This window comes from Myotis lucifugus, unplaced genomic scaffold (assembly GCF_000147115.1).
Source record: "Myotis lucifugus unplaced genomic scaffold, Myoluc2.0 scaffold_547, whole genome shotgun sequence".
Taxonomy (NCBI): domain Eukaryota; kingdom Metazoa; phylum Chordata; class Mammalia; order Chiroptera; family Vespertilionidae; genus Myotis; species Myotis lucifugus.
This window is the reverse complement of record NW_005871595.1, coordinates 313,129-340,750: the sequence shown is the minus strand read 5'-3', so window position 1 is coordinate 340,750 and position 27,622 is coordinate 313,129. Positions and strand designations below refer to the sequence as shown.

At 47.0% G+C, this 27,622-nt stretch overlaps 1 protein-coding gene across 1 annotated transcript in view; it reads left to right on the top strand.

Moving 5' to 3' along the window:
* Positions 1–6,182: 6,182 nt before the first annotated feature.
* SMARCC1 (SWI/SNF related, matrix associated, actin dependent regulator of chromatin subfamily c member 1) overlaps positions 6,183–27,622 on the top strand; it is a gene marked incomplete at its 5' end in the record, with an annotated part of 78,921 nt that continues 57,481 nt past the window's right edge. The window contains 8 exons of the mRNA XM_023745470.1: positions 6,183–6,437; positions 12,184–12,269; positions 13,120–13,201; positions 14,521–14,613; positions 17,075–17,144; positions 20,641–20,710; positions 23,515–23,590; positions 26,825–26,950. Of these exons, the coding sequence (XP_023601238.1) occupies positions 6,183–6,437; positions 12,184–12,269; positions 13,120–13,201; positions 14,521–14,613; positions 17,075–17,144; positions 20,641–20,710; positions 23,515–23,590; positions 26,825–26,950 (858 nt within the window). The remainder of the gene's footprint in view (positions 6,438–12,183; positions 12,270–13,119; positions 13,202–14,520; positions 14,614–17,074; positions 17,145–20,640; positions 20,711–23,514; positions 23,591–26,824; positions 26,951–27,622) is intronic.

Below are 27,622 nucleotides of genomic sequence, written 5' to 3'. Positions count from 1 at the left end.
CCGCGGGCCCAGGAGCCCGTCGAGGGGGGCTGTGGGGAACGGGCCGCTTCCCAGTGGCGGGCCTTCGGTTACGCGTGTGCAGGGCTCGGTGCGCTCGCACCTGCTGCTGCTCGGCGAGGCCTTCCCGGGGACCCCGCTGCTGTGAGGTTACCCCACTCCCTCTCTTCATTTTCTTCGCACCCGTTTTTGAAACTGCTTTCTTCGTTCATCGCTTTCTCTTAACTCTGGGATGGGAGTCAGTGGTGTTGAAAGTCGTTCAGACGTTCAGCTTCCCAGAAGGTGTGAGGAGCAGACAGCCCAGAATACTCCCTCCGCCCCCCGTTTCCCGAGCGCCCTTTTCGGGTCTGCACCTCCCCACCGGAGACCCCCGCCGTGGGGCCGGATCCCCTCGGCCTGTTCGGGGCAGGATCCCCTCGGTCTGTTCGGGGCAGGATCCCCTCGGTCTGTTCGGGGCAGTGTGCCCTTGGCCGGGTCGCTACCACTGCCTCTCCCTTAGTGTTACTATGTAAGTAGTTGCTGAATGAATGAATCGATGCGGTGCCCCCCAAAACTGTATGCACACTTTCACAGCTGATAACTCACTTAGTTTTGGAAATGAGCTGTATGGTAATAAACACTGGCTTTATAATCAGTCAAAGTGTGTGTGCATTTTGGGGGGACACCTGTATTTATTCGGGGCGGACCGTGTGCGGAAGCTCGTCAGTGTTTGAAGGTGTCAGGCACCGGCAGGGACCTGGGTGTGCGTTGGCAGTGACACTGGTGCTTCCAGAAATGACAGTCTCTTAGGTGAAGGCTTAGGAAGTGATAGACCAGATACGTTATTACTACAGGATATTTTTAGATGCTTCAAAATTTTTTTTCTTTCCTGGAATTTTGGAGTCACATTTGGGATTGTAGATTTTTTTTTAATCTACATGTAAGTAGACAAGAATATTGCTCTCCCTTGTATAATGATAAATCGGCCACTTTTTTGTGGTGGCACTAGAGCTTCTGGAAGTGGCTAAGGGAATTGAATATCTATTATTACAGTATTAATTGTTTTTATCATGTGCCCTGCAGCCAGTGCTTTGGGTCTTAAGTACAATGCTCCTTGATTGTTTTCTCTCCCCACCCCCATTTTACTGAGATGTAATTGACATATAACGCATTACTTTGCCAATGCAGCTTTAACAAATGAAAAGACTCGAGTGATATTTCTTTAGGTTATTTCTTTGTGATTCCCATAGGATTGTTCAAATAAGATATCAGGGAAGGGGAAAAGAAAGGGAAATAAGTAATCATTTCTACCTCTTCAAACTCTGCATCTGTTTGATTCCAATTTTAAGAGGGTCGCTGAGGTTTGGATAATTCCTCAGAGATTTGTTGGCGAGGCTGACTGGAGGTTTGGACCAGTGTCGAGGCCCATAGGGTAAAGCTGGCTCAGGTCCCTGAGTCTTAAAGACACAGTCAAAATTAGGTTTGATTTCTGGTGGTTTCTTAGAGCCAGAGCCTCCTCAGGTTCAAAACTGAATCTGACAGCCCAAATCCTGTCAGTTTCTGGGAGTGATGGAGTGGTGAAAGCATTGACCAGAAGGTTCTTTGCTTGTTTTACACACTATGTCTTATTTTTTAAAAAATATATTTTATTGATTTTTTACAGAGAGGAAGGGAGAGGGATAGAGAGTTTGAAACATCGATGAGAGAGAAACATTGATCAGCTGCCTCCTGCACATCTGCCACTGGGGATGTGCCCGCAACCAAGGTACATGCCCTTGACCGGAATCGAACCCGGGACCCCACAGTCTGCAGGCCGACGCTCTATCCACTGAGCCAAACCGGACAGGGCTACACACTATGTCTTTACTTGTACACATTGATGGGTTTTAACAGACTTCTAATCTCAGCGCCTGTAGGGAATAAACATGACATCATTAGTCCCCTTTTTATGGGAGGGTCTATCCATGCAGCCAGTGAACAACGGAGCATCTACCGTATCCAGGCACTTAAAACAACCCCCCAAGCCCTCCCAGCAGTCCTGAGTGATGGACATTATTTACTTGGTTCCACGCGTGCGAGGAGCCCCAAGCTCCAGAGCCAGGTAACTTCTCTAGGACTACAGTTAGGAGTGGCAGATTGGGATTCAGTGAGTCCCACCCTCTTATTTTTTAGTCTTTTTTTTTTTTTAAATATATTTTATTGATTTTTTACAGAGAGGAAGGGAGAGCGATAGAGAGTTAGAAACATCGATGAGAGAGAAACATCGACCAGCTGCCTCCTGCACACTCCCTACTGGGGATGTGCCTGCAACCCAGGTACATGCCCTTGACCGGAATCGAACCTGGGACCTTTCAGTTCGCAGGCTGACGCTCTATCCACTGAGCCAAACCGGTTTCCGCATAGTCTTCTTTTTTTTTTTTTTTTTTTTGACTACATATCCCTCTTTCTAAGGAAATCAGTTTGTGGAAAAGATAAACATAGACACCTGCCTGTAAAACCCAGGTGATTGCAAATGAAAAGAGAACTTCTTGGCATTGTTTTCATTTTCTAAATGCCCTCAGGAGGTCAGTAAATACTTGTTCAGTGAGTGAGCAGATTAAACTAGTTTAGGAACCTATGCGTGTAGGCTTTGCAGATAAATTGGGCTTAGCAACCCTCCCCCTTTTTTAAGGTACAACAGGTTTATTATATTTTCAAGGGCTCTTTGTATAGACTTCAGACCCATTTAAAGAACTTTTCAAGTAGTGGCAGCAGTTAACACACAGCAATAAAAACCAGGTTGGCCTGAGTGGTTGGCACCAGTAAGTGCTAACGAGGGTCCTGAGTGCTTTGCAGCCCTGGCTGGTGTGGTTCAGTTGGTTGGGTGTTGTCAAGTGCACTGAAAGGTTCGATTCAATGCTGATCAGGTCATACGCCCGGGTTTCTAATTCAATCTCCAGTTGCAGAGAGTGAATCCTTTTTAACCTGGAATGAGCTCCAGCTGGGCCACAGGAGTCCAGAGGAGGTGACCACGTTCTGGCCGAGGAAGCTGCAGGCAGAGGTTAACTGCCTGAGGTCGCAGTGCAGGCCGAGGAGCGAGGGAGGAGGGAGGGAAGCTGGCTCAGCTCCCTGAGCTGCTGCCTTTGTGTTGTTGACGCGTCTGTCATCCTAACTCTAAGATGAGAGCTGTATTTCTGTCCATAGTTTCTGGGTGGTTTTCAGATTATAAAATTTTACGACCTCACATTGATTCAACTAGTTGGAGGTGAGGTAAACCTGTAAGCCATTAGGTTTCCTGGTAGGTTTCTCCAAAGTTTGGCTAATTCCTGAAATAAGATTTCAGATTTAAGGATGATCACTAAACTAGAGTAGATTGCCTAAGGAAGTCATTTAAATGCCCTTTACAAAAGTCATTTCACAGATAAAGACAGTTATTTCTTTTTATGGGATATTTGCTGCAGGATTGTTTAGGGACAAGTTAAACTTCATACTCTATTAATGCCATAGGTAATATAAAGAAGGTTTATTAAAAAGACCAAAAGAAGAAAGAAAGAAAAAGAGGTTTATTGATAAAGCTTTCTAAACATATCTTCCTAACGTTCTTTTTTTTCTAAAGAAATCACTTTATTTACTTATTTTTTAATATTTTATTGATTTGTTTACAGAGAAGAAGGGAGAGGGATAGAGAGTTAGAAACATTGATGAGAGAGAAACATCAATCAGCTGCCTCTTGCACACCCCCTACTGGGGATGTGCCCACAACCAAGGTACATGCCCTTGACGAATCGAACCTGGGACCCTTCAGTCCGCAGGCAGACGCTCTATCCACTGAGCCAAACCAGTTAGGGCCTTCCTAACATTCTTAGCCAAAATACTTTGAGACTAAAACATTGTTGTCTTAAGTAAAACATGGTGTTTAAATTTTTTTGATCACAGGATAAAATGCTTGACTGAAATAGTCTATATTATTACTTTTTTTTTCATACTCAGGAGTTACTATTTTGAAAGCTGTTAAGAACTTTTTCTATTATACTAGAGGCCCGGTGCATGAAATTTGTGCACGGGTAGGGTCCCTAGGCCTGGCCAGTGATCAGGGCTGATGGGGCCTTCCTTCATTCCGCGCTGCCCCCCTAGTGGTCAGCGCACGTCATAGCAAACAACTGAACTCCCAGTTGAACTCCCGCGGGGACACGGCTATTAGCCTTTTATATATATAGCTCTTTAGAAGCAGTTGAAACGAATTCAGTTATATCAGTGTGGAATAGAGGAATGAGTATTATATTTGGTTGGAAGATGTGAGTTCAGTACTCTTGGCTGCTAATTGGTGGTGTCTTTGAACCAATTGTTTTATTTCGATGTTTTAATTTTTCATTTGTAAGTTGGAAGTAAGACTGCAGCTCCCATAGGACTGTTGTTTGAATGAAATGAGAGTCCTTAAAGCTGGATTATAAAAATTTGAGGTGGGTGTGATACTTATGTCATATATCCCATGGTCAGCCTGTTTCATTTTTGGCTAAATAGGATGTTGTAATTTTTACATTTTTATAGGTTGATTTAAAAACCATTGGAGCCCTAACTGGTTTGGCTCAGTGGATAGAGCATCGGCCTGTGGACTCAAGGGTCCCGGGTTCGATTCCGGTCAGGGGCATGTACCTTGGTTGCGGGCACATCCCCAGTAGGGAGTGTGCGGGAGGCAGCTGATCGATGTTTCTCTCTCATCGATGTTTCTGACTCTCTATTCCTCTCCCTTCCTCTCTGTGAGAGATCAATAAAATATATTTTTTTTAAAAAAAATAAATAAATAAAAATAAAAACCATTGGAAAGTCATACATTGGCTGCCTTTTGAGTGGGTGCAAGATATAGTTTACAGTAATGCCTTGTCAAATCTTATGTATGAAGAAGGTTTTACATAAGACATTTCAACAAAAAAACTAGTCTTTAGCAAAGTTAACTGCACGCTGGCTGTTTCATGCAGAGTGGAAAGCAAATGCACCTGTTGGGCAGCTGAGCTTGGATCGCCCTGTCTGCTGTGCTGTCTCCGCCTGCACGGGCACACATTGGCTTGAGAGCCACCAGCGTACTGTATGGTAGTGGTGGACTGTGCCACTAATGTTTGCCACACAGAAATGACTTAAATATTATTTGTCATTATAGACACTTCATTCATCTTGAAATGTTGGATGATGCTGGGAAAGAGGTTTGCTCCAGGAAGAAAAATTTAGTTTTTTTGTTGTCTTTTGTGAAATTGAAGAAAGTATAGATATTTTTCCTGTTCAAAATTGGAGATTTTAAAAAATTATTGGACATTGGTTTCTCAAAGTGATATTGAACATTTAATACCAGACTAAGCTTTTACATTTAATTTCACTCACTCATCTATGCGTTCCCGTCATGGTACCATTGTCTTCCTTTGCTGGGAAGCTGCTTGCTGTCTACCACTGGTTTGGCCTTTTGACATTATTCACCTCAGCATGTATAACTTCTCACATAAACTTGTTTTAAAACAATATTTTAATTGTGGCAAAAACCATAATTTTAAATGCACATACGTATATTTTTGATGCATAAAAAAACAACCAACCATTTTATTACGCCATCACTGACTGGCATAAGACAACCGTGTTTTGCTTAGAGTCCCTGTGTGTCAGGAACTGGAGGGCGTCCTGGGACAGCGGTGTCTGCTCAGTGATGGGGCCTGGATGGTGGGTGACGGGGCAGCTGTGGGCAGAGCCTTCTGCAGCCGTCTCTGCTCAGAGTCTGGGCTGTGCTGTCCGTCTCCCCGGACAGCGGGGCTGGTGCCATGGCATCGCCAGGTGGCCTGGCCTCCGAGGTGTGGGCTGTCCGGCGATGGCACTCTTCCCGGAGACTGTGGAAGCTGTAGACCTTTAGTGACTTATTCTCACAGGTCACACAGCATCACTCGGCATTCGATTGGCTACAAGTGAGTCACAGGAGGGTCCTGATTCAATAGAAGAGGGTATTGCCCATTTCTTGTTGTTGTTCATCCTCACCTGAAGATATTTTTCCCATTGCTTTTCAGACAGTGGAAGGAAGGGAGGGAGGGAGGGAGAGAGAGAGAGACAGACAGACAGACAGACATTGGCTGGGTCGCCTCCCACATGTGCCCTGACCCAGGTGGGGAGTGAACCTGAAATCCAGTTATGTGTCCTCCACTGGAAATTAAACCTACAACCCTTCGGTGCACGGGCCGACGCCGTAACCACTGAGCAACACCGGCCAGGGTCCCCCTTTACAGCAGAGAGCTTGTCGGACGTGGATAAACCTGCCCACGCCAGGGCTCAGTGGGCACAGGAGGTCAGCGGGCATTCTCCCGGTGTTGAGCCCTGTCTCTGCCTTGCAGTACGTCCACGCGGATGCGCCCACCAACAAGACGCTGGCTGGGCTGGTGGTGCAGCTCCTGCAGTTCCAGGAAGATGCCTTCGGGAAGCACGTCGCCAACCCGGCCTTCACCAAGCTCCCGGTGAGTACACGGACCGCCCTGGGCTGTGGCCCTGATGCTCAGCTGGCGGCGCGTCTGCAGGTCGTTTACTGTCGGTGACCATCCCAGCGGTCGCTGTGCTGTCGTGTCCGTGTAGTTCCTGCTGTGCCAGGTCTTCATTCCTTCTTCCGGTTCAGCTCCTGTGGCTAGGACGCTGTTCAGTGGAGTTTTTTTATTTTGTAGGTGGAATTCTCCTGCACTTATGTGAGAATATAATTCTGCTCGTGCAGTTGATATTTTGACTGATAATTTGGCTTGGTATAGAAATACTGGGTTATTTTATTTTCATTTGAAATCTGTAGGTTTTATTCTCTCTTTAACATTTTATTTTGTAGAGAAAAAATCTGTTGATTTTGCGTCTCCTTCCCTTTTTTAATGTACTTTTTTATTTTTTCAGAGAAGGGAGAGGGAGAGAGAGAGAGAAACATCAATGATGAGAGAGAACCATTGATCGGCTGCCTCCTGCACGTCCCCTACTGGGGACTCAGCCCACAACCCGGGCATGTGCCCTTGACCGGAATTGAACCCAGGACCCCTCAGTCTGCAGGCCGACGTTCCTTCCATTGAGCCAAACCAGCTAGGGCTCCCCCTTTTTTATGCTGATCTTTGAACCTTTTCTTTTTCTCTTTGAAACGTAGAAATATGTCCAGTTGTGGTAAGTCGTGATCTGGAGACTCCCTGTGCTGCTTCGCTCAGGGGCCATTCAGCCTTCTAGCCTCTCTGCTGCCCCGTGTGCCTTTATATTTGAACTCTGATTGTACAAATCATTTAGGACTGCCTGGCATATCTCTTCTTAGAATTTTTGTCTTCAATTCTCCGATTTGGGTTTTTGCAGCTTCCATTCTGCTGCTTGCTGCCTCCATTGAATTTATTATCATGGACCTTTTTTTAACTCATAAGATTCTGAATTGCATGTTCTTATTTTATCACGAAACCTTTTGTTTTAACAACTCACTGATCTTACACATAGAATTGAGAATAAGAAATAGTATTGTTTTACTGACCTTGCAGTAAGTGTGTCTACTTTGTTCATGCTGGGTTTTTTTAAATCCTCACATGAGGATATGTTTATTGATTTGAGAGAGAGAGAGAGAGAGAGAGAGAGAGAGAGAAGAGAAGAGAGAGAAAGAGATCAATTGGTTGCTTTCTATATGTACCATGACTGGGAATCGAACCCACAACCTCGGTATGTGTGCCCTGACCTGGAATTGAACCCGAACCCTTTCTGGCGTGGGGGACAGCTGAGCCACCAGCCACAGCTGCTTCTGCGGGTTTCCCATCCAGACCTTTACCTTTATTAGTCAAATAGAACAGGGGCTTTTCGAGTCATGTTAGGCTTTTCCCACTTGCAGGTGACACAGGAATTCAGCCGTCCGTTCTGCGAGTATTTGTTTGGTTTCATTTTTTACATGTAATTCTCTCCATTGAGAATCTGTCTTGGTATTCAGTGTGCGCAGTGGATCTAGTTTATCTTTTTCCATGTGAGTATCTGGTTATCTCAGCAACACTTGTGAGAAAATGCTGCTTTCCTCACTGATTTGAGCTCAGCGAACAGGCAGCATTTGATTGTGTCCCGAGGGTGAGGCTGTTGCTTGTCCTCGGGGCTCACACTCGTGAGCTGTGTAGATAGAACCTTGACAGGGAAGGGCCTGGGAGCTGAGTCCTGGGAGCTGGGGGTGGGTTCTTGAGGGAAGTGCGGGGATGCCTTCAGGCGGTGAGGTCCCCATGAGCAGCATAAGGGCCTGAGGCAGCTGGCGCCCCAAGGTTAGAGCTGAGGACGGGGCAGAGAGAGGGCTAACACCAGGCTCAAAGGCCAAGTTCACCAGTGCCCCGCCAGAGGGGGCGTCCGGGAAGGTCACGGGAAGGGCAAGGAGAGCAGGAGGGGCTCAGTCAGCTGTGGGTTTAGGTCTTGCACAGGCTGATGGGGGCTGTTGAGACCGGAGGCTTGGGCAGCCAGCGCGATTTCCAGGACCCAGGACGAGGCTGCTGTCCTGATCCCCGCGAACGGGACACAGTGCGGAGGGGAGGGAGGCGGCGGGGCGTCCGAGAGGACGGGGAGCAATTGGGGACGTTGAAGGACGAATTGATGGGTGGCTGCCGCGCCGTCGACCTTGGCACTGAGGGGAAAGCAGAGCACGAGGCTCCGAGGAAGTGCTCGTGCAGCCCAGCTGTCCACGCCTCGGAGACCAGGAGGGTATTTTAGGCACAAACCACATTAAAAATAGCTCCTGGCTCAGCGCCAGGGGACCAGCTGTCCTCCCTCCCGAGGAGTGTAGCCGGTCCCAATGGGAGGATTGGCACGTGATGGTGTAAAGAGAAGGGGGGACGAGACAGTAAAGGGAAGAACCCTTGAGTGAAACCTGGGAGCTGTTCACCGTCCGCTTTTCTTCCTCGTGGGTGAGCAGCGCTGGAGGAGAGTCAAGTGGGACTTTGTGAGTCACGCCGGTGTTCAACAGCGGGCTCGGCAGAGGTGTGCGCTGCGTAACACCAGCTGGGGAGCAAGAGGGACTTAGGAAAGCGTGTTTCTTACGGCTCGAATGTGTCCCACAGGCACAATGAGCGTGAGCGGTGAAAACCCGTTCCCATAGCCTTCCCGGCTCAGGACCTGAGCGGGCCAGACAGACAGAGCCTCACGGTGGGAGGCGTCCGCTCTGCGTTCTGCCTTTTTAAAAAGGCCACAAGCATCTGTTTAGAGACAAAGCCGGAGAACCGGCACGGCCTGGACAGGTCACGTCCCAGTTTGCTGTGAGGTCCATGCCCAGCTTTTGACTTTTTCTTCTTTGATTTTTACACCTGGGGATGTGCCTTCCTAGAGATTCAGCCCCACATTTAACGTAATGTCGTCTGTTTTATCCAACGTGCTTGCAGTGAGTGGTAGGGGTTCTGGCTGTTTAGTCCACCTCATGGCTGGAGCCAGCAGCACTGTGTCGTCTGTAAGATGGGCTGGAAGCCTCGGCTGCAGAGGATGCTTGCGGAGTAAGGAGGCCCGTGTGTAAGCGCCTCGCGGTAACTCCTCAGGCGGCAGCGGGGAGAGGACTGTCTCCCCAAGAAGAGGCTGCAGCAGCGGGGACCTGTGGTTACGGGTGCTCGTCAGGGGCTCCAGGTGGCCCTGGAGCAACCTGGGTTTGAACTGCATGGATCTACTTCTATTTTTAAATAAATACTGTGAGTGGCCCTCACTGGTTTGGCTCAGTGGATAGAGTATTGGCCTGCGGACTGAAGGGTCCCGGGTTCGATTCCGGTCAAGGGCATACGCCAGGATTGCGGGCTCGATCCCCGGTAGGGGACGTGCAGGAGGCAGCCGATCAATGATTCTCATCATTGATGTTTCTATCACTCTCTCCTCCCTTCCTCTTTAAAATCAATAAACATATGTTTTAAAAAAAGCTAAATGGATTTTCTCTTTTTTATGATTTTCTCAATAACATGGTCTTTCCTCTAGCTTACTTTATTGTAAGACTACAGTATGTAATACATACACATACAAAACATGTGTTATTGGACTGTTTATGTTGTTGGTAAGGCTTCTGGTCCACGGTAGGCTGTTAGGTTTGGGGGAGTCTAAAATCATACACAGATTTTCAACTGTGGGGGTGGGGTAGGGGTCAGCGCTCCTAACCCTCACCTTCAAGGGTCGACTGTATTACAGTTTCTCTCACTAATACAATTGGGAACTATGTCTAGAAAGCACTATTTTAAACTCGAAAGCAGCTAAAATACACAAAGAAACTTAGAAATTGTTTCATATTTGTGAGGTAAAAAGATTCTGGAGTTGAAGCGATGTGTTTCTCCCCCCAGAACTGTTTTCAGGGTGTGAAGATGCCTGAATTCCCTTGAATTTTCTTGGTTTGTTGAACATACTCGGTTTCTGCTCCTTGGTTCACTTCTCACATTCATTTTCTGACATAGTCATTTCTTGATGAACAGGCCAAAAGGTGGCATTATTAATGCGTGTGCTCAGCCCACACAAACACACTACAAACACATTATCTATCCCCCCCGTTTTTGTTTTTGTTTTAATTTTTAAAAATTGAGCTGGTGTGGCTCAGTGGTTGTGTGTCGACTTATAAACCAGGAGGTCATGGTTCGATTCCTGATCAGGGCACATGCCCGGGTTGTGGCCTGGATCCCCAGTGTAGGGTGTGCAGGAGGCAGCTGATCAACGATTCTCATCATTGATGTTTCTATCTCTCTCTCCCTCTCCCTTCCTCTCTGACATCAATAAAAAAAAAATACTTCTTAAAAATTGATTTGAGAGAGCAGAAGAAATTGATTTGTTGTTCCACTTATTTATGCATCATTGGTTGATTCTTGCATGTGCCCTGACTGGGCATCGAACCCACAACCTTGGCAAATCGGGGCAACGTTGTAACCAGCTGAGCTGCCGGCCAGGGCATCCCCTCCTTTTTGCCACTTGTGAGCGCTGCCTAGTCCTTAGTTAATAAGTCAAAGAAATAATGACCCCGGCACAGATTTAAAGCACTTTTAGGTATTGCAGTTAGACTTAGCTTTTCCGGGCTTCATCCTGCTCAGCAGAACTGTAGGCGGCTGTAAGTAGGATGACCCCACTCTCCACCCACAACAAGATGAGACTGACTTCCAGTGCAGCTGCCCGGGAGAGACCAGCGTGTCAGGAGCAGTGTGCCCCGCAGCAGGGAATCGAAGCCGCTGGTAGAACTGCCCTGGCCCAGGGTCTCTGGATGGGCAGCTGCTGAGACATCACCTGAGGCAGGTCCCACTGGCTCTGGGAAGCTCAGGTTTTGGTGCCTGTTGTCTTTTTTCCCCCAAATATTTTTTTGATTTCAGACAGGAATGGGGAGAGAGAGAAACATCAATGATACGAATCATTGATAGGCTGCCTCCTGCATTCCCCCTACTGAGGATCTAGCAACCTGGACATGTGCCCTTGACCGGAATCGAACCCGGGACCCTTCAGTCCACAGGCCGACGCTCTATCCACTGAGCAAAACCAGCTAGGACCCCTGTTGTCCTTTTATTCTTTAATTTTTTTAATCATCAAGAGGAATTGGCCCATCACCAGTGCTTCTGCTCAGAGAATATGTGAAGAACATGAGCTTTTGTACTTAAGGCACATCTGGTGTCACTGAGAGCGAGGCGTCTTCTCGGTGGGCGTGGGGGCGGTGAGGGTTGAATTGGGAAGTGAGTCCAGGCCCAGTGGGTGTCCCTGGGAAGTCTCTTGTCTGCCTCCAGCTCTTCGTCCCTGACTCTGGCCTATTAGTTTTTTCTGTGGGTGATTCCGATGCTGAGGGTCAGAACCCCATGTCCATTTTTAAATTTTTATTGATTTTAGAGAGGAAGGGAGAAAGAGAAACACCAGTGATGAGAAAATCACCCATCAGCCGTCCCGTCCACCTCCCCACCCCCCGGGAATAGAGCCTGCAGCCCAGGCATGTGCCCCGACTGGGAATCAAACCACCACGACCTCCTGGTTCATAGGTCAATGCTCAACCACTGGCCCACACTGGCTGGACTTGATGTATCTTTTGTAAATCTTGGTTTTTACAAAGTTTACTTAAAGAGTAATATTTTAATTGAAATTTGAAAAGAAATATTTTTATGCATTTTTGGACATTTTTCTTTAAATTGCAATTTTTTCCAGAAAGTACTTAAGAACTTGTTTATAACTTTGAGCTGACTTATAGAATTCAGACATAAGTAATTTTTTCAGAACTTTTATGGTTTTCACGTGTGACTTGTGTCATTTTAGGCGAAATGTTTCATGGATTTCAAGGCTGGCGGCGCCTTGTGTCACATTCTCGGGGCTGCGTACAAGTACAAGAATGACCAGGGCTGGTAAGTCCTTGTGTAGATTTGCATGTTTTGATGTGACGTAGAAGTTGGGCTCCACAGCCCACAGCCCACACTCTCGGTCACTAGGCTGGACCCCTCCCTGGGAGTGAAATGGGACACAGCATTCACATTGGTCACGGTTTAACCACATGAAAAGGACGGAGATCAGGGGGACGGCACAGAAGGCTGTGCTGGTGCTTACACACGGTCTGAAGACATATGGGGGGACTTAAAGTAAAGGTGAAAAGGTGGGTTTTACCACATTCAGGACAACAGTCATCTCAGAGAACACAGACCTCGTTGAATGTGAACAAACACGTTTAAGATGACTGCCACTGGCTCTGTGGACTGCTTTCTGTCTGATGTAAAATATCTTAGATTTACTTCATGGAACAGATACTTCCTTTTGCTGGAGTGGATCTTAATGTCTTAAAATCTGATCTTTTAGTGTTCACATGCTCCTTTATATGACGGAGAGAAACGCTTGTACATTTGCGTAGTTCTATCATAGTTTCCAGATCTATCCAGCTCATTTGCATTGAATGCTGCAGCCAAGTCTTTACTTTTTTTTTTTTTTTAATATATATTTTTATTGATTTCAGAGAGGAAGGGAGAGGGAGAGAGAGATAGAAACATCAATGATGAGAGAGAACCATTGATCGGCTGCCTCCTGCACACCCCACACTGGGGATGGAGCCTGCAACCCGGGTATGTGTCCTTGCCCGGAATCGAACCTGGGACCCTTCAGTCTGCAGGCCAATGCTCTATCCATTGAGCCAAACCGGTTAGGGCCAAGTCTTTACTTTTGTTTAAGACGGGAGACAAGTTAACTAATTATTATCTTGTCTTTTAGGCGGAGGTTTGATCTACAGAATCCATCCCGAATGGATCGTAATGTTGAGATGTTTATGAATATTGAAAAAACATTGGTGCAGGTAAACGGGAAAGTTAAATCATTACAATTTCTTCCCTTGGATATACTGTCAGTTCTAAGATTAGCTTCATCAGGTTGCCAAAAAATCAAAGGAAGAATAATTTTCTGAAATCTATTGTTCTGTTATTCTTTTGGATTTAGGGGAATTAGAGATATAAAGTATGACTAAAACTGGTCATTTATAGAATTTGACCTTAAACTTGTGGTGAAATTATGATATTTTTCTTTATTAATTTTACCAAACCCATTATTTGAATCTTTTTCACATTTAATATAAATACTCTCTCATTTGTTTATTCAGTGGTTTTCTTTGGATTTGTTTCATGGTTGTGCCATGAATATAGATTTTATTTCCCCTACTAGATTATAACTTGGAGAGAACACTTAATTTTCTTCTTTTCTTTCCTAGTATCTGATTGAGTGGTACTTTGTGGTGGCCCTTGACTTAACCTTCCTGGGGCGGGCGTGTGGCAGAAAGGCAGCTGGGTCTTCTCAGTGGCTTCATGCCTGGGAGTTGTCTCATGGACCATTAGCTGGAGGAATAACGGGGTTTTTTGTTTGTTGGTTGATTTTTGGTGATGGTTTGGGGAGTTAATAGGAATGTTTTAGTCACTTCTGTATGTAAGATTAGAAATGGGGGGAAAAGAGCTATAATCCACAGTCTTTTTTTTATTTTATTGATTTTTTACAGAGAGGAAGGGAGAGGGATAGAGAGTTAGAAACATCCATGAGAGAGAAACATCCATAAGCTGCCTCCTGCACACCCCTCACTGGGGATGTGCCCGCAACCAAGGCACATGCCCCTGACCGGAATCGAACCTGGGACTCTTCAGTCCGCAGGCCGACGCTCTATCCACTGAGCCAAACTGGTCAGGGCTAATCCACAGTCTTTACATCATTTTAAGTGATTTACCTGATGAGCCGAAATGAATACCTACCTCCCCCGGCCAACAGAAGGTGTAGGTGGAAACAGTCCATTAGATGTGAGGTGTGCTCAGGTGAAGTGGCCTGGCAGGGCTCATGTGTCACTTGGTGCCTTAATGGAAAAGATGATGCATGTCTGTGGGTCATAATCTCAGCATCATCTTGTCCAGGTGTCCCCGGCTGCAGAGAAGGGCCCTGCGCCGTCATTAAGGCGGCTGCTGCACACCTGTGTTTTACACTGACATCACACTTCCCCATTCTTTTCCATACAAAGTGCATCTCCCATTCTAAGCAGCCTGGCTGTGAGTGCCAACCTCTGCCATGAGGAGGATGCATAACTAATATGACATTATTTTAAAACCAAGAGAATTTAAAAATCTGTTCTTTCTTTCTCAGAGCAATTGCCTGACCAGACCCAACATCTACCTCATTCCAGACATTGACCTGAAGTTGGCTAACAAATTGAAAGATATTATCAAACGACATCAGGTAATGAACTCGACCCTTCAGAAGCCCTTGCAGTCGGAAAGGTCTTGTAAGTCTCCACTGAGTGTCTTCTGATTGTGTTTCTGTCGGCAGTGAATGAAAGTTTTCCTCCTTCTGGGTTCTCACAGTACCAAGTGCTTTTCTCTCCCCTCACCTCCAGTTCTTAGCTGAGCCTGGCATGATTGAGATGTAATTGACATGTAATGCTGTGTACGTTTAAGGTGTATTATGTGATGATTTAATACATGTATATGTCCTAGAGTAGCGTTTAATTGCTACCAAAGCATTCTGGAAAAAGTTTATATATTTGTCTACAGTTTTGTTTTGTTTTTTTTGTTAAGTATGTGTTTATTGATTTTAGAGAGGAAGAGAGAGAGATAGAAACATCATTGATGAGAATCATTGATTGGCTGCTTCCTGCACACACCCCACCGGGGATTGAGCCTGCAATCCTGGTATATGCCCTTGACTGGAATCGAACCTGGGACCCTTCAGTCCACAGGCCACTGCTCTATCCACTGAGCCAAAATGGTTAGGGCTTGCCTACAGTTTATACTGAACACTTAGTTGCCACAGTTCTTAAGAAATCTGACTTTAGTGATTGTTTTCTTAGTGATTGTTTTAGGGACGACCTCCAGAGGGATGTAACAGATCTTCTGGTTTCATAGACTCCTAGAGAGGAGACCTTAAAAGCTAATACCCCTTTTTAAAAATATATTTTTACTGATGTCAGAGAGGAAGGGAGAGGGAGAGATAGAAATGTCAGTGATGAGAGAGAATCATTGATCAGCTGCCTCCTGCACGCCCCTTGCTGGTGATCAAGCCCACAACCCAGGCATGTGCCCATTCCGAACCTGAGACCCTTCAGTCCATAGGCCAACGCTCTATCCACTGAGCCAAACCAGCTGGGGCTGCATACTCTTGATCAGACCTTTGCTCAAGCATTTAAAGTGCATTAGCGACTCCATTGATTGGTCACAGTGTATCTGTCACCATTCTTAGCTCCTTTCATCTGTTAACTATGCCCCACATACTGAAAGGGTACAGGTTTGATTCCCGGTTAGGACATATTCGGGAGGCACCTGATGTGTGTGTCCCCCGTCCCTCCCCCTCCCACTCTCTTTCTCCCTCTTCCTCTCCCTCCCCCTTCCTTCCTTCCCCTTCCCCTCCCTTCCTCTCCTCTGTCCCTCCCCTCCTCTCCCCTCTCTCCCTCCCTCTCTCTCTAAAATTAATAAAAATAGCCCAGCCAGCGTGCCTCAGTGGTTGAGCATCGACCTGTGAACCAGAAGGTCATGGTTCAATTCCCAGCCAGGGTACATGCCCAGGTTGCAGGCTCGATCCCCATTGTGGGGTGTTCAGGAGGCAGCCGATCCATGATTCTCTCTCATCATTGATGTTTCTATCTCTCTCTCCCTCTCCCTTCTCTGAAATCAATAAAAATATTTTTTTTAAATGAAATTAATAAAAATGTCTTTGGGTGAGCATTAACAAAAAAAGAATTAGGGGCACTCATCTACAATAATAAAAGCGTAATATGCAAATCGACTGAACAGCAGACCGACTGTCTGGATGACCTTCTGGACGACCACACTGACACGCACTGGCGCCCGGCCAGCCAAGGCGGTTGTGATGCGATTGGTCAGGGGGCCCGCCATCACCCCACGATCGCCCCGCAGAAGGAGGCCCAGTCACCTTCTGCAGGATGATCGATCGGTGGGCACTGGGGAACTGGGGGTGTGGCGGCAGACGTGGGCAGTGCAAGGCCAAGGCAGGTGTGGGTAGGGGGTGGGGCCGCCAGGCAGCTGGGGCCACGAAGGCTGCCCTTGCACGAATTTTGTGCATCAGGCCTGTAGTCTTCTATATAATAAAAGCCTAAGCGACTTGCAGCATAATGACCAGAATGACTGGTCACTATGATGCACACTGACCACCAGGGGGCAGATGCTCAACACAGGAGCTGCCCTGTGGTGGTCAGTGCGCTCCCATGGGGAGCGCCGCTCAGCTAGAAGCCGGGCTCACAGCTGGCGAGCGCAGTGGCAGTGGCGGGAGCCTTTCCCACCTCCGCGGCAGCGCTAAGGAGCAGCAAGCAGGCAGGCAGTAAAGAGTGAGAGGGCGTAGGCCAGGATGAAGGGATCCCCCGTCCCAGCCATTGCACGAATTTCGTGCACCAGGCCTCTAGTATTACTGAGAATAAGGTTACCCTGAGAGAGATACATAGAGAATTAGCGGAGGGCACTTGTGTTATTTTTTTAGAGAACACTGTAAACTGTTGATAATTTTTGTTCTTGTTAATTCCTATCTCTTACTTTGACTAAAAATAATAAAAATATTGTAGTCTTAAAATAATACTTTTAAAATATAAGTAAAATAATGCCTTTGCAGTTCCTGGGCTGTTTGTGTCTGGCCTCTTGTGGTTTGCTGGCACGTGCTTTATTTTCACGTTATGTGTTCATTGCCTTTTCAGGGCACATTCACTGACGAGAAGTCGAAAGCTTCCCACCACATTTACCCGCATCCTTCCTCACAAGAGGATGGTGAGTTTTTGGTTGTGATCTGATGAGCTCAGACTTCACTGGATTCTAAGTTATATCATCAGAGGGTTAAATAGTATAACCAGCTATTTTAGAAAGAGAGTCACAAGTATTAAATTCCACAGATTATTTAAATTTATAATTTTTTATTTATTTTGAATTGGGAAAAGTAAACTAATTCTGTAATGTCCAACTTTCTAATCATTAGACTTTTATTTATTTGTTGGCAGTTATCATCTGGGTGTTAAGTCTAGCCATGCCTGTGCATTAACGTAGCTAATGTTCCTGTGTCCCCTGTGTTCTGAAAATTAAGAGACATTGCGAGATAGAGCGTCTCTGGTAAACAGGCCCCTCGGAAATACCAGTCGGGATTGTCTAATGGGTTCGACTCTGGCATTCAGCCCTGCGACCTGAAAGTGGATTTGGTCAGTAGCCAGAGTTCATCAGAGCTATGGCACCTGACCTCTGCTAACCATTCTTTCAAAGGTTGGAAAGTTGGGAATCAAAATGTGAATTATTAATTAACCAAGTTAATTTAGATTGAGAAATAGTTCTCCTATGTGGAGATCTATTCTTAAGCATAACATATCCATCCCCATAGAATATCTATATAAGGAGGCAAATTATATGAGACTTGACTCGCTAATTCCCTGCACTGTTCTTACCAGTGCAGAGATGCTGTAAGTCAATAACAAGATTACAGACAGTTTCCATATGCGTGAACATTAAGAAATATCTTGCCATGTAATCCATGGATGAAAGAAGAAATTGCAATGGAAATGGAAAGTCTTTGGATCCGAATAATTACGAAATTAAGGAAGTATAAGAAAATTAACGTTTCAGGTTGCAGCTGATGCTATATCTAGAGGGAAATTTAGGTCTTAAATGTGTATATTGGGGAAGAAGAAAGACTGAAAAGTCAGTGGTCCACACATCTTTCTCAAGAAATTAGAAAAATAACATCAAACTAAAGCTAGAGAACAAAAAATATAAGTAATTAAGAGCACAATTAATAAAGCTACAGAATAAAGGAAATAAGTAATTAAGAGGACAATTAATGAATACAGTCTATACCAGTGATGGCGAACCTTTTGAGCTTGGCGTGTCAGCATTTTGAAAAACCCTAACTTAACTCTGGTGCCGTGTCACATATAGAAATTTTTTTATCTTTGCAACCATAGTAAAACAAATAATTAAATTTTTGATATTTATTTTATATATTTAAATGCCATTTAACAAAGACAAGTCAACCAAAAAAATGAGTTCGCTTGTCACCTCTCACACGCGTGTCATAGGTTCGCCATCACTGGTCTGTACAGTAGCACGGTGCTCAGCAGTGTCAGATGGTTCTTAGCACAGACTGCTCTCTGTGGTGCTGGTCTGCTCGGCTTAACGGAGGAACGTGCCAGGGGAGGGAGGAGGGCCTTTCTAAGTTGTACAGATGTCAAAGCAATGACAGGAGGGTAGGTTGGTTGGCTTGGTTGGCTGCCTGTGTGTTTGGTGTCAAATCTAAAAACCATTGCCTCAGCAGAGTAATGAAGTTTACACCTAACTTGTTCTAAGCGTTTCGTAGTTTAGGCCTTTTCATCGGTAGCTTGGGAGCTGAAAGTTGGATTCACGATCTCAGCTCTGATTGTTGTGCTTTGAGAAACCTCACGCTGCCCTTAGCGTTTCTCAGCTTTGTCCTCTGAGGTAGTAGCAGCTGGTTGCCACTGGGTGGAGGTGCTGGGTAGCTGTGAATGTTCCGGTGTTGATTCGGTCTGGCTACCTCTCCTAAGGCTTCTCTAATAGTTGGTATAAATGCTTAGATCGTGAATGTATTGAAAACAGTGCCTTTTACAAACGGTTTGAACTGCAGTTGTTGCATCTTAGCTATTTAGTAATTTCTTATTCATGTGAGCGTTCTTTCTTTGTGTATTTCAATACAAGCTAGTTTACTGATGTTTGCTAGGTATTGCTATTAGTAGTTGGAGTAATCGTTAGAAGGCAGCATTTAAATTTAATTTGTAATATATTGAAGGTTATCTTTAAAGTATGACACATGATTCTGCACATTGTGGGGCTTTCCTTAGAACCAGTGGCTGTCAGGGGAGTGTGCAGACGGTCACTACAGCCACAGCACAGTAAAGACCGTGTCGAAATGCAGTGTGCCTTTCTCTGAGGGTTAGTTACAGTTTAAAATAAAAGGTGATGCTATTTAATAGGTCTTAAGATATTAAAAGAATTGGAGTGTGAGATGCTAGAAGAGGTACAAAATAAGGAAAAGCAGAGGTAATACATTATGGAGTTTGAGGAAAAGCAAGTGGCCGAGTTGGGCTTTATGTCTCAGGAGAGTAGGCGGTGGGGGGAGGTGAGGCTGTGAGTCGGGTGAAGAGCTTTGTTTGATGTGTGGGTGAAGGAGAAGGTGCTGGGCAGGTGTGTGGGGTGGGCAGTGCTGGTCATTTGGTGGAGAGGAATGTGCAGCTGGGGCCGTATTCGTGCCCGAGCGGCAGCTCTGACTCGTTAGGCAGGCGCAGGGTATTCTGTTGAAGCAGGCGGTTCTGGAAGGCCCAGGGGCTCCTCCTCCACTGTCCCCTGGCCGTTCTGGGTGTCGGGTTCAGGGTCAGGGCCTGGTTTCTTCCTCTTCACTGTCGATACGAGAAGGTCGGCCATTGGGTGCTTCACACAGCACAGGCACGGGGCTTCCCAGCTGAGTCAGTGCAGGGGCTTGTTATGTTGAAATGGGCGTGGAAAGTCGTTTTATTTAGCTGATTTCACTTAGATAAGGCCTGCTTTTTCTTGGGTTTCAAGAGGCTTCATTAGAAACAAGTATTAGAAACGAGTGTTCTCAGCTAAGTTCAGACTACCAACGGCCGCAGCGTAACTGGTGCTGAGATGCAGGTGGGATTAACTGACATCGACAGTGGTCACCTGGCGGCAGGAACGGTGCCCTCCTTTTCCTTGGTGAGGCTGCTGGAATAGAAAGCGTCTGATAGGACCACTGCTGACAGTCTCCTTGGGAGGCTGAGCCAACAGGCGGCCATTAGAGAACAGAAACAGTGCTGTTGGTGAAGCTGGGACGTCGCGCCATAGAGCGCCATCGAAGCCGGAGAGAGTGAACCTGAGGAAGAAGGTTCTGGTACAACTTCCATCAGGAGTCGCAGCCTGACTTGCACTTGAGAGACGCGTGCGCGTAGCAGAGGGCGGGGACCTGCCTGGGAGTGAGGCCTCAGGTGTGGTCCTGATGCGCTGGAAGCGCAGGCAGGTCAGGCAGGCGGGTGGGAGGGCGCACTCCGGATGGACAGTCGGTTCTGTCAGGATTGAGGGAGAATCAGGCCTAGAGCCCAGTCGGTCTGAGGGCACAGCTGGAAAGCTCCCCTTAGCAGATGGTGGAGAGCATCCAACCAGGAGAAGACTGGGGGGGCTCCGGAGCAAACCCAAAACCGAGTAAAATGAAGTCTAAACAGTAGCCCGTTCATCCACCGTGTCGGCGTGACTGCATGTTCCTTGTGCCTTTCAGAGGAGTGGCTGCGACCCGTGATGAGGAGGGACAAGCAGGTGCTGGTGCACTGGGGGTCGTACCCCGACAGGTAAGGCGGCCGGGCGGAGGTCGGTCCGCGCGCCCGTCACTCCGCTTCCCTTCATGACAGTGGCCACTTGTTGGCTTGGTTTTGGTCGCTGATCTCACTCTTCAGTCTTATTGGCCGTTTCCTCACTGACGTTGTGCAGTGCGTGGAGCCACATGGCTTTACTTTTCTTAACAAGCTGACGTGTTCGCTGCGCTTGCCGGAGAGCTCCTCCGTCTGCTGGGAGAGGCCGGCTTAGGTGTCCTTCCTGGGGTTTATGACTGTGTTAGGGTGACCTGTCCGAGTGACTTTCTTTCACATGCGGATACATTTCTTAGAGAAGGAAATATACCTTCACTTACGTTCGAAATTTTAACAGTATGTGCACAGTCTTTATACGTTTGGGTTAATTAGAACCAAATCCAGTAAGCTTGCTAACCAACCTCTTTTGAACCACAATTGACTACTTTAAATGAGCAGGTTCTTTAGAAATAATACTTTCTTTTTTTTAAAGTATATTTTATTGATTTTTTACAGAGAGGAAGGGAGAGAGATAGAGAGTTAGAAACATTGATGAGAGAAACATCAATCAGCTGCCTCCTGCACATCTCCTACTGGGGATGTGCCCGCAACCCAGGTACATGCCCTTGACTGGAATCGAACCTGGGACCTTTCAGTCCGCAGGCCGACGCTCTATCCACTGAGCCAAACAGGTTTCGGCAGAAATAATACTTCCTATGCAGCATTGTAGCCTTGAGCCTCGAGTGGCCCTTGGCACTGTGAGCGCCTTCAGCTTTGCAGGGACTGTGGTGGGAAAGCAGCCTGTCCTTTAAAACACTTAGATGGAAACTCAGGTCTACGACAGGCATTGTGAGCAAGGGCTGAAGTCCGTGTTCAGACGTCACATGGGACACGGTCGCTCTTTGCCGGCATTTTCTACGTGTCAGAGAAGCTGTCCTGGCTGCTCGAGTCTGGTCTTTCCAGGGGCCGGTGAGTTCACTTACTGGCTAGAGCTTGTGCCCTCGCTCCTGCCTGTGGAGCATCTTCTCCTCGGGACTTCCTGTTCTCATCCACCTCGTAGTCCTCCTCATTCAGCCACTAGGATATGGGTCACCAGGAACTCCTCCCGGTGCCGCCTGTAGCTGGTGCGGTTTATTCACTCGCGAGGAGCTGCTTCCCTCGCCTGGTGTGGAACGGCCTAGGCGCGAGGTGCTGTGACGGGTGCAGCGCCTGCTCGTTCCAGAAGCTTTGGGACTGACTTCCAGCAGCGGCTGCAGGAAGCAGCGCTGGTGACCGTACTTGGTTCCCTTTAGAAACCGCTGTTGGCCAGGGTGGCAGCACTGACAGCGCTTTAATCTGGAAGGTTCTGTTTTGCTTTTTTCAAAGTGGTGGAGGCACAGGGGGAATGAATGACTCATCCGTGAATTGGACCTCGCTGGTGAGGCTTTGAGCTATTGAGCTCAGCGGTGTGAAGATAAGGGAAGTGAGCCGAGGCATAACCGGGTGGTGAGGCACCTGTGGGAGGGCCTGGCATGTGCAGAGGGGCCCTGAAGCCCCAGGAAGCGGCTCAGATGCATCGAGGGAGCAGAGAGCGCTGGAGACAGAGCGCTGTGGACTGGCTGAGTTTTCAGAAGAACCACTGTTTGCCGTGTGAGAAGTGGACTCCCGGGCTTTGGGCAGCAGGAAGGGTAGAAGCGCTGGGTTCTGGACCTGCTTTGCAGCTGGAGCTGGCGGGCGTTCTGACGGCTGCTGTGGGACAGGAGAGTGGAGGCAGGATGTCAGCCAGCGTCGCTGAGCTCATCGCTGGGGTCCGGAGGCATCACATTGAGTTTGGAGGGTGTGAGGTTTGAAAGCCTTGCTAGGCCTGTAGGCGGAGATGTGAGTGGACCGTGGGATTCATGAGTCCAGAACTCAGAGGAGAGGGCCGATGGAAAGGGTTTAAGGCAGCGGTTCTCAACCTGTGGGTCGCAACCCCTTTGGCGGTCGATCGACCCTTTCACAGGGGTCGCCTAAGACCATCCTGCATATCAGATATTTACATGACGATTCATAACAGTAGCAACAAACAAAAATAATTTTATGGTTGGGGGTCACCACAACATGAGGAACTGTATTTAAAGAGCCAGAAGGTTGAGAACCACTGGTTTAAGGGGTCGTGTCTGTGAAGCCGTCGGCTGCGGGAGACCAAGTGAAGGAGAGAAGAGGATGGTTGTTCAAAAACTAAAACGGGGGGTGGGGGCTCCCAGTATTGATGAGTTTGGGAGAAGAGGAGAAGCTGGCAGTAGAGACTGAGGAGAGGTGGTGCCGGAGGAACGCCAGTCGGTAGCGCTGCCATGGAGGCCAAGCCAGGGAAACGCTTTGAGGAGCGTGATCAGCTTGTTGAAGTTCCGTGGACGAGGCTTGAACTTGAGGTTGAGCAACGTGAAGACGACTGTCGACCCTACACAGAGTTTTCCTGTCAGAGCGATGGAGACAAAAGTGTATGACAGCCCAGACGGCGTAGCTCAGAGGTTGAGCGTCAACCATGAACCAGGAGGTCACTGTTTGATTCCGGCCAAGGGCACATGCCTGGGTTGTGGGCTCGATCCCCAGTGAGGGGTGTGCAGGGGGCAGCCAATCGATGTCTCTCTCATCATTGATGTTTCTATCTCTCTCCCTTCTCTGAAATCAATAATAGAAATACATATATTTTTAAAAAGTGTATGATAAATTTCTGTTACTAGATCCTAATAGTCTCTCTAAAATACATTTTTACATTTTCATCAAAGTCTTTTTAGTGAATGAATTTGGGATCTAATTGATTTTTCCTTTTCTCATTTCCTTTATAGCTATGATACTTGGGTCCATAGTAATGATGTTGATGCGGAAATTGAAGATCCACCAATTCCAGAAAAGCCGTGGAAGGTGAAAGCTTCTTTTTTTAAAAAAATTATTCTTATGTGACCTCGTAGCTCTTTTCGGCTATTCTCCCCAAGGTTTTTAAGGAGACACGGAATGGTGGTCTTCCTTTCTTACTCATTAAGAGCTGTCCATGGCACGAAGGCCTTATTCTCTAGGTCGCAGATGCAGCGTCTGCAGTGATGTGTGATGAGGAGACCCAGCGCCCAGGGTTTGAGGAGCCGAGGGAGGAGTGTGGGGTGTGGCTGAGCGTCACGGCTGCTGTCACTCAGGACGGCCGGAAGCAGTGCCCACGCTGCTTTATTGCAGTAGACCTGTTTCTCTGCTCATTTCTGCTACGGTGGCAGGGTCCCTGCATCAACTCATGTATTTTTCAGCTTTCAATGTGGAAAGAATTTGGAAAGTTGTATGAGTAATAAAAAGGTATTACTTTATAGTTTTCTTCCAAATTTCCCTGTTATTAATTATTTCAGGAAATTCTTAAAACAATATTATTACCTTATACCGGGCCCATTTTCCATTTCCACCAATTGCTCCAGTGATAGAGGAAGTTTATGCTGAGTTTTCCCTGGTCCGTTAGCAGTTCCTGCCTCACTCAGTCAGTTCTGACTGGTGCTCTCCCGCTGTCCATTCTGCGCTTGGAGTCGGCATCCCTCTTCCTCCCACGTGTGTTCGCAGTGTCACTGTGCACGTGTGGAGCGCTGGCCGTCCGGCCGTGCTTCCCTCTGATGAATTGTCTGAACCTTGGCCCATGGGAACGTCTACGCTGCCTCGTGTGGCCTTTGGGCATGATTTGATATGTGCTTGCAAGCTCCCTACCTTCTGGGACAGAAAGATGCTCCCCACGCGCTTGGTCACTTTTATGTCCCAGCCCTGGAGCCAGCATTTCAGCAGAGAGCTCTGGCCGCTCCCAGGAGCAGTGGCAGGGAGCCATGGTTTTATTGACCCTTTAATAGAGCGCTAGAGGCCTGTGCACAGATTCGTGCGAGGGGCACCGCCCTCACAGCCCCGGCTTCGTCCTGAGGGTCGTCTGGACTGTCGTTCCACTGTTCAGCCATTCAGTCGATTGGCATATTATGCTTTTAGTATTACAGATGATGAGCACCTAAACTGAATCAAAATATTTGATATTAGGTCTGGTTCATCCAATTTTAATGGTGTGATTTTCAGAAAGACCTAGCCTTTGAGCTTCAGATTTCATAGGAAAATGGGATTGACAAAAATTAGTCTGCTTTTTAAGAAGTGTTTGTTTGGAATAATGTCACACAGAAAAGTTGCAAGAATAAGAATAGTACATGGCATACCTTTATCCAGATTTGCCTACAGTTAACATTTTATTCCCTTTTTGAATGTATAATCTCTGTGTGTATTTTTTTCTTTGAACTGTTTAAGATAAAAATGCATACGTCATGGACTTTTACTCCAAAATATAAGTGTGTGTTTCCTAAGAATAAGGAATTCTTATACAGAAGCGCAGTACAGGTTTTTAGTACATTTAACTTTATTAACATTAACACATGCTTTAAGCTACTATCTACATTCCAATTTTGCCATTTGACTCAATGTTTTTATAGCAGTTTTTTCTCTTTAATACAGAATCCTGTCTGATATCAGGTATTGGATTCATATGCCATGTCTTTAATTTTCTTTAACTTTAAAAAAATTTTTATTTTATTTTTTTACTGTTCACAGTATTTCTTTATTGTTTATTTATCAAGAGAAACTATTCCTTAGCCCAAGTGTTCATGTTTCATAGTTCAGGAACTCAGGTCAGTGACCAAGTTCCGTGGAATTCAGCCCAGAGAAATTCTTTGCGTTCCAAGAGCACTTTGCACTCTGACCCCGGCCTTCCTCATCTACGCAGAGTCCTTCATGGGGTTATAACTTCTGTGGGAATCTGCACGTGCCTTCTTTTTTTTTTTTTTTTTATATATTTTATTGATTTTTTACAGAGAGGAAGGGAGAGAGATAGAGAGTTAGAAACATCGATGAGAGAGAAACATCGATCAGCTGCCTCCTGCACATCTGCCACTGGGGATGTGCCCGCAACCCAGGTACATGCCCTTGACCGGAATCGAACCTGGGACCTTTCAGTCCGCAGGCCGACGCTCTATCCACTGAGCCAAACCGGTTTCGGCTGCACGTGCCTTCTTGGTGGGTCCCCACACCCCGCTGCCAGGACGCTGCCGGCCCCAGGGCACAGAGAGGCTCCAGCAAGCGAAGCCTCGGACGCGGGGCCAGAGGCCGCTGAGGCCTTGTCAGTCCTGCGGGCAGTGCTTTCCCCGCAGCACAGCGCCTTCCTGCTGGAGACGGGCCTGCTGCCTGCTGCCTGCGAAGCACCACAGCCTTTGTGATGTGTTCTCATTCCAAAGGAGTATTTCTCATGGGAGTTTCTGCCCTTTTCTCCTGGCTAATTCAGCTTATGCCCCAGACAGAGCTGCGGGGTGAGGTCGTGTCCTCGGCATCGTGTGCCGTCCGCTCCTGCCTGTGGTGGCGTCACCCAGTCGGGGTGTTGTCCGACGGCTCCCACTGCCGGCTTATCCCCCACGGGCAGCCTGGACGCAGTCGTGAGGTGCTTTAGACCAGGCAGACACCCTGCTCCTCACGACAAGCCCTCAGCCGCCCATTAGCATCCACTCCGCTCCTGCTGACCCATCTCTGACGATGGCACAGCAATGCTCTTCCACCCCGGCCCTCCCTCTCCACTTGCCGGCGGCTTCAGCGTCCTTCCTTTCCCTCGTTTGTATTTTTTAAAAAGATGACATGATTAGCTCTTAGTTATCAAAGCCTCAGTGTACGCAAAGCCAGCGGTGCTTTCTTACTCTTGTTTGTTTGGGAAAAGACATGGAATAAAATGGTTAAGTGGCCATTCACATGTAATTGTTCATCTTTTATAAAAAATACTTTTATTGATTTCAGAGAGGGAGAGAGAGAGATGAAGAGAATCATTGATTGGCTGCCTCCTACACGCCCCCGACTGAGGATTGAGCCTGCAACCCGGGCATGTACCCTGACCAGGAATCAGTGACCTCCTGGTTCATAGATCCATGTTCAACCACTGAGCCACACCGGCCAGGCTGTCATTGTCTTACGTTTTAAGCTTGTAATACGCAGTTTAGGATTTTAGAATAATAAATCAGCTTCTTTTCTGTTAAGTACTTTTATAGCCTCTTTTTAATACTCTTAGATGCAAGTGATTTCATTATTTATGTAGGTATTCCTGCTTTAATGTGGTTTTAGGTTCATGCAAAATGGATTTTGGACACTGATGTGTTCAATGAATGGATGAATGAGGAGGACTACGAGGTGGATGAGAACAGGAAGCCCGTGAGTTTTCGACAGCGAATTTCAACAAAGAATGAAGAGGTATTTGGTTCGGCACCATTTTTCTCTACTAGGTGTTTCTTCTTTTTTGGCCTGAATGTTCTCAAATGTTCATTGATAAACGGTCACATACAAACCCAGGTGCATCCGCCCTCGAGTGCATGTGAAAGTGGTGCCGTCTCAGGAGCTGGCACCTCCACGAAGGGGCCGGGCAAGTCGGGGTCACTAAGATTAGAAGTGGCCGTGCGGCATGACCGTGGTCCAGCTGGTTATGGCCTCGAGAGCTGAGTTTTAATTTGATTTCCAAATACATCACAGGGTAATTTAACTGAGTTGTTGGTTTCCCAAGGGAAGACTCATTTAGTTTTAATATTTTGAATGGCTTTGTTACTCACATGCAGTGGTCAGTACAAAGCATAGGCCTCAAAGGTCTCAGTGACAGTTGAGTCCGTTTTTGAGGTGGAAGACGTGCTCTTTAATGCTCTGCTCGTTTAAGAAGCCCACCCACCAACCCCTTGCCTGTGGCTCCTTGTAGGTCACAGCTGGTGGGGTGGGCGTGTCACTGAGAGCCCGGAGGCCGAGAAGGCAGCTGGGTTTGTGGTGGCCTCTACCCTGCGATTCTAGAGTCCCTTTCAATGGGGACAGTCAAATCTGGGGGTTTTGTTTTTTATTTTAGTTTTTCTTAAATCTTTGAGACAAATACACCTTTAACCT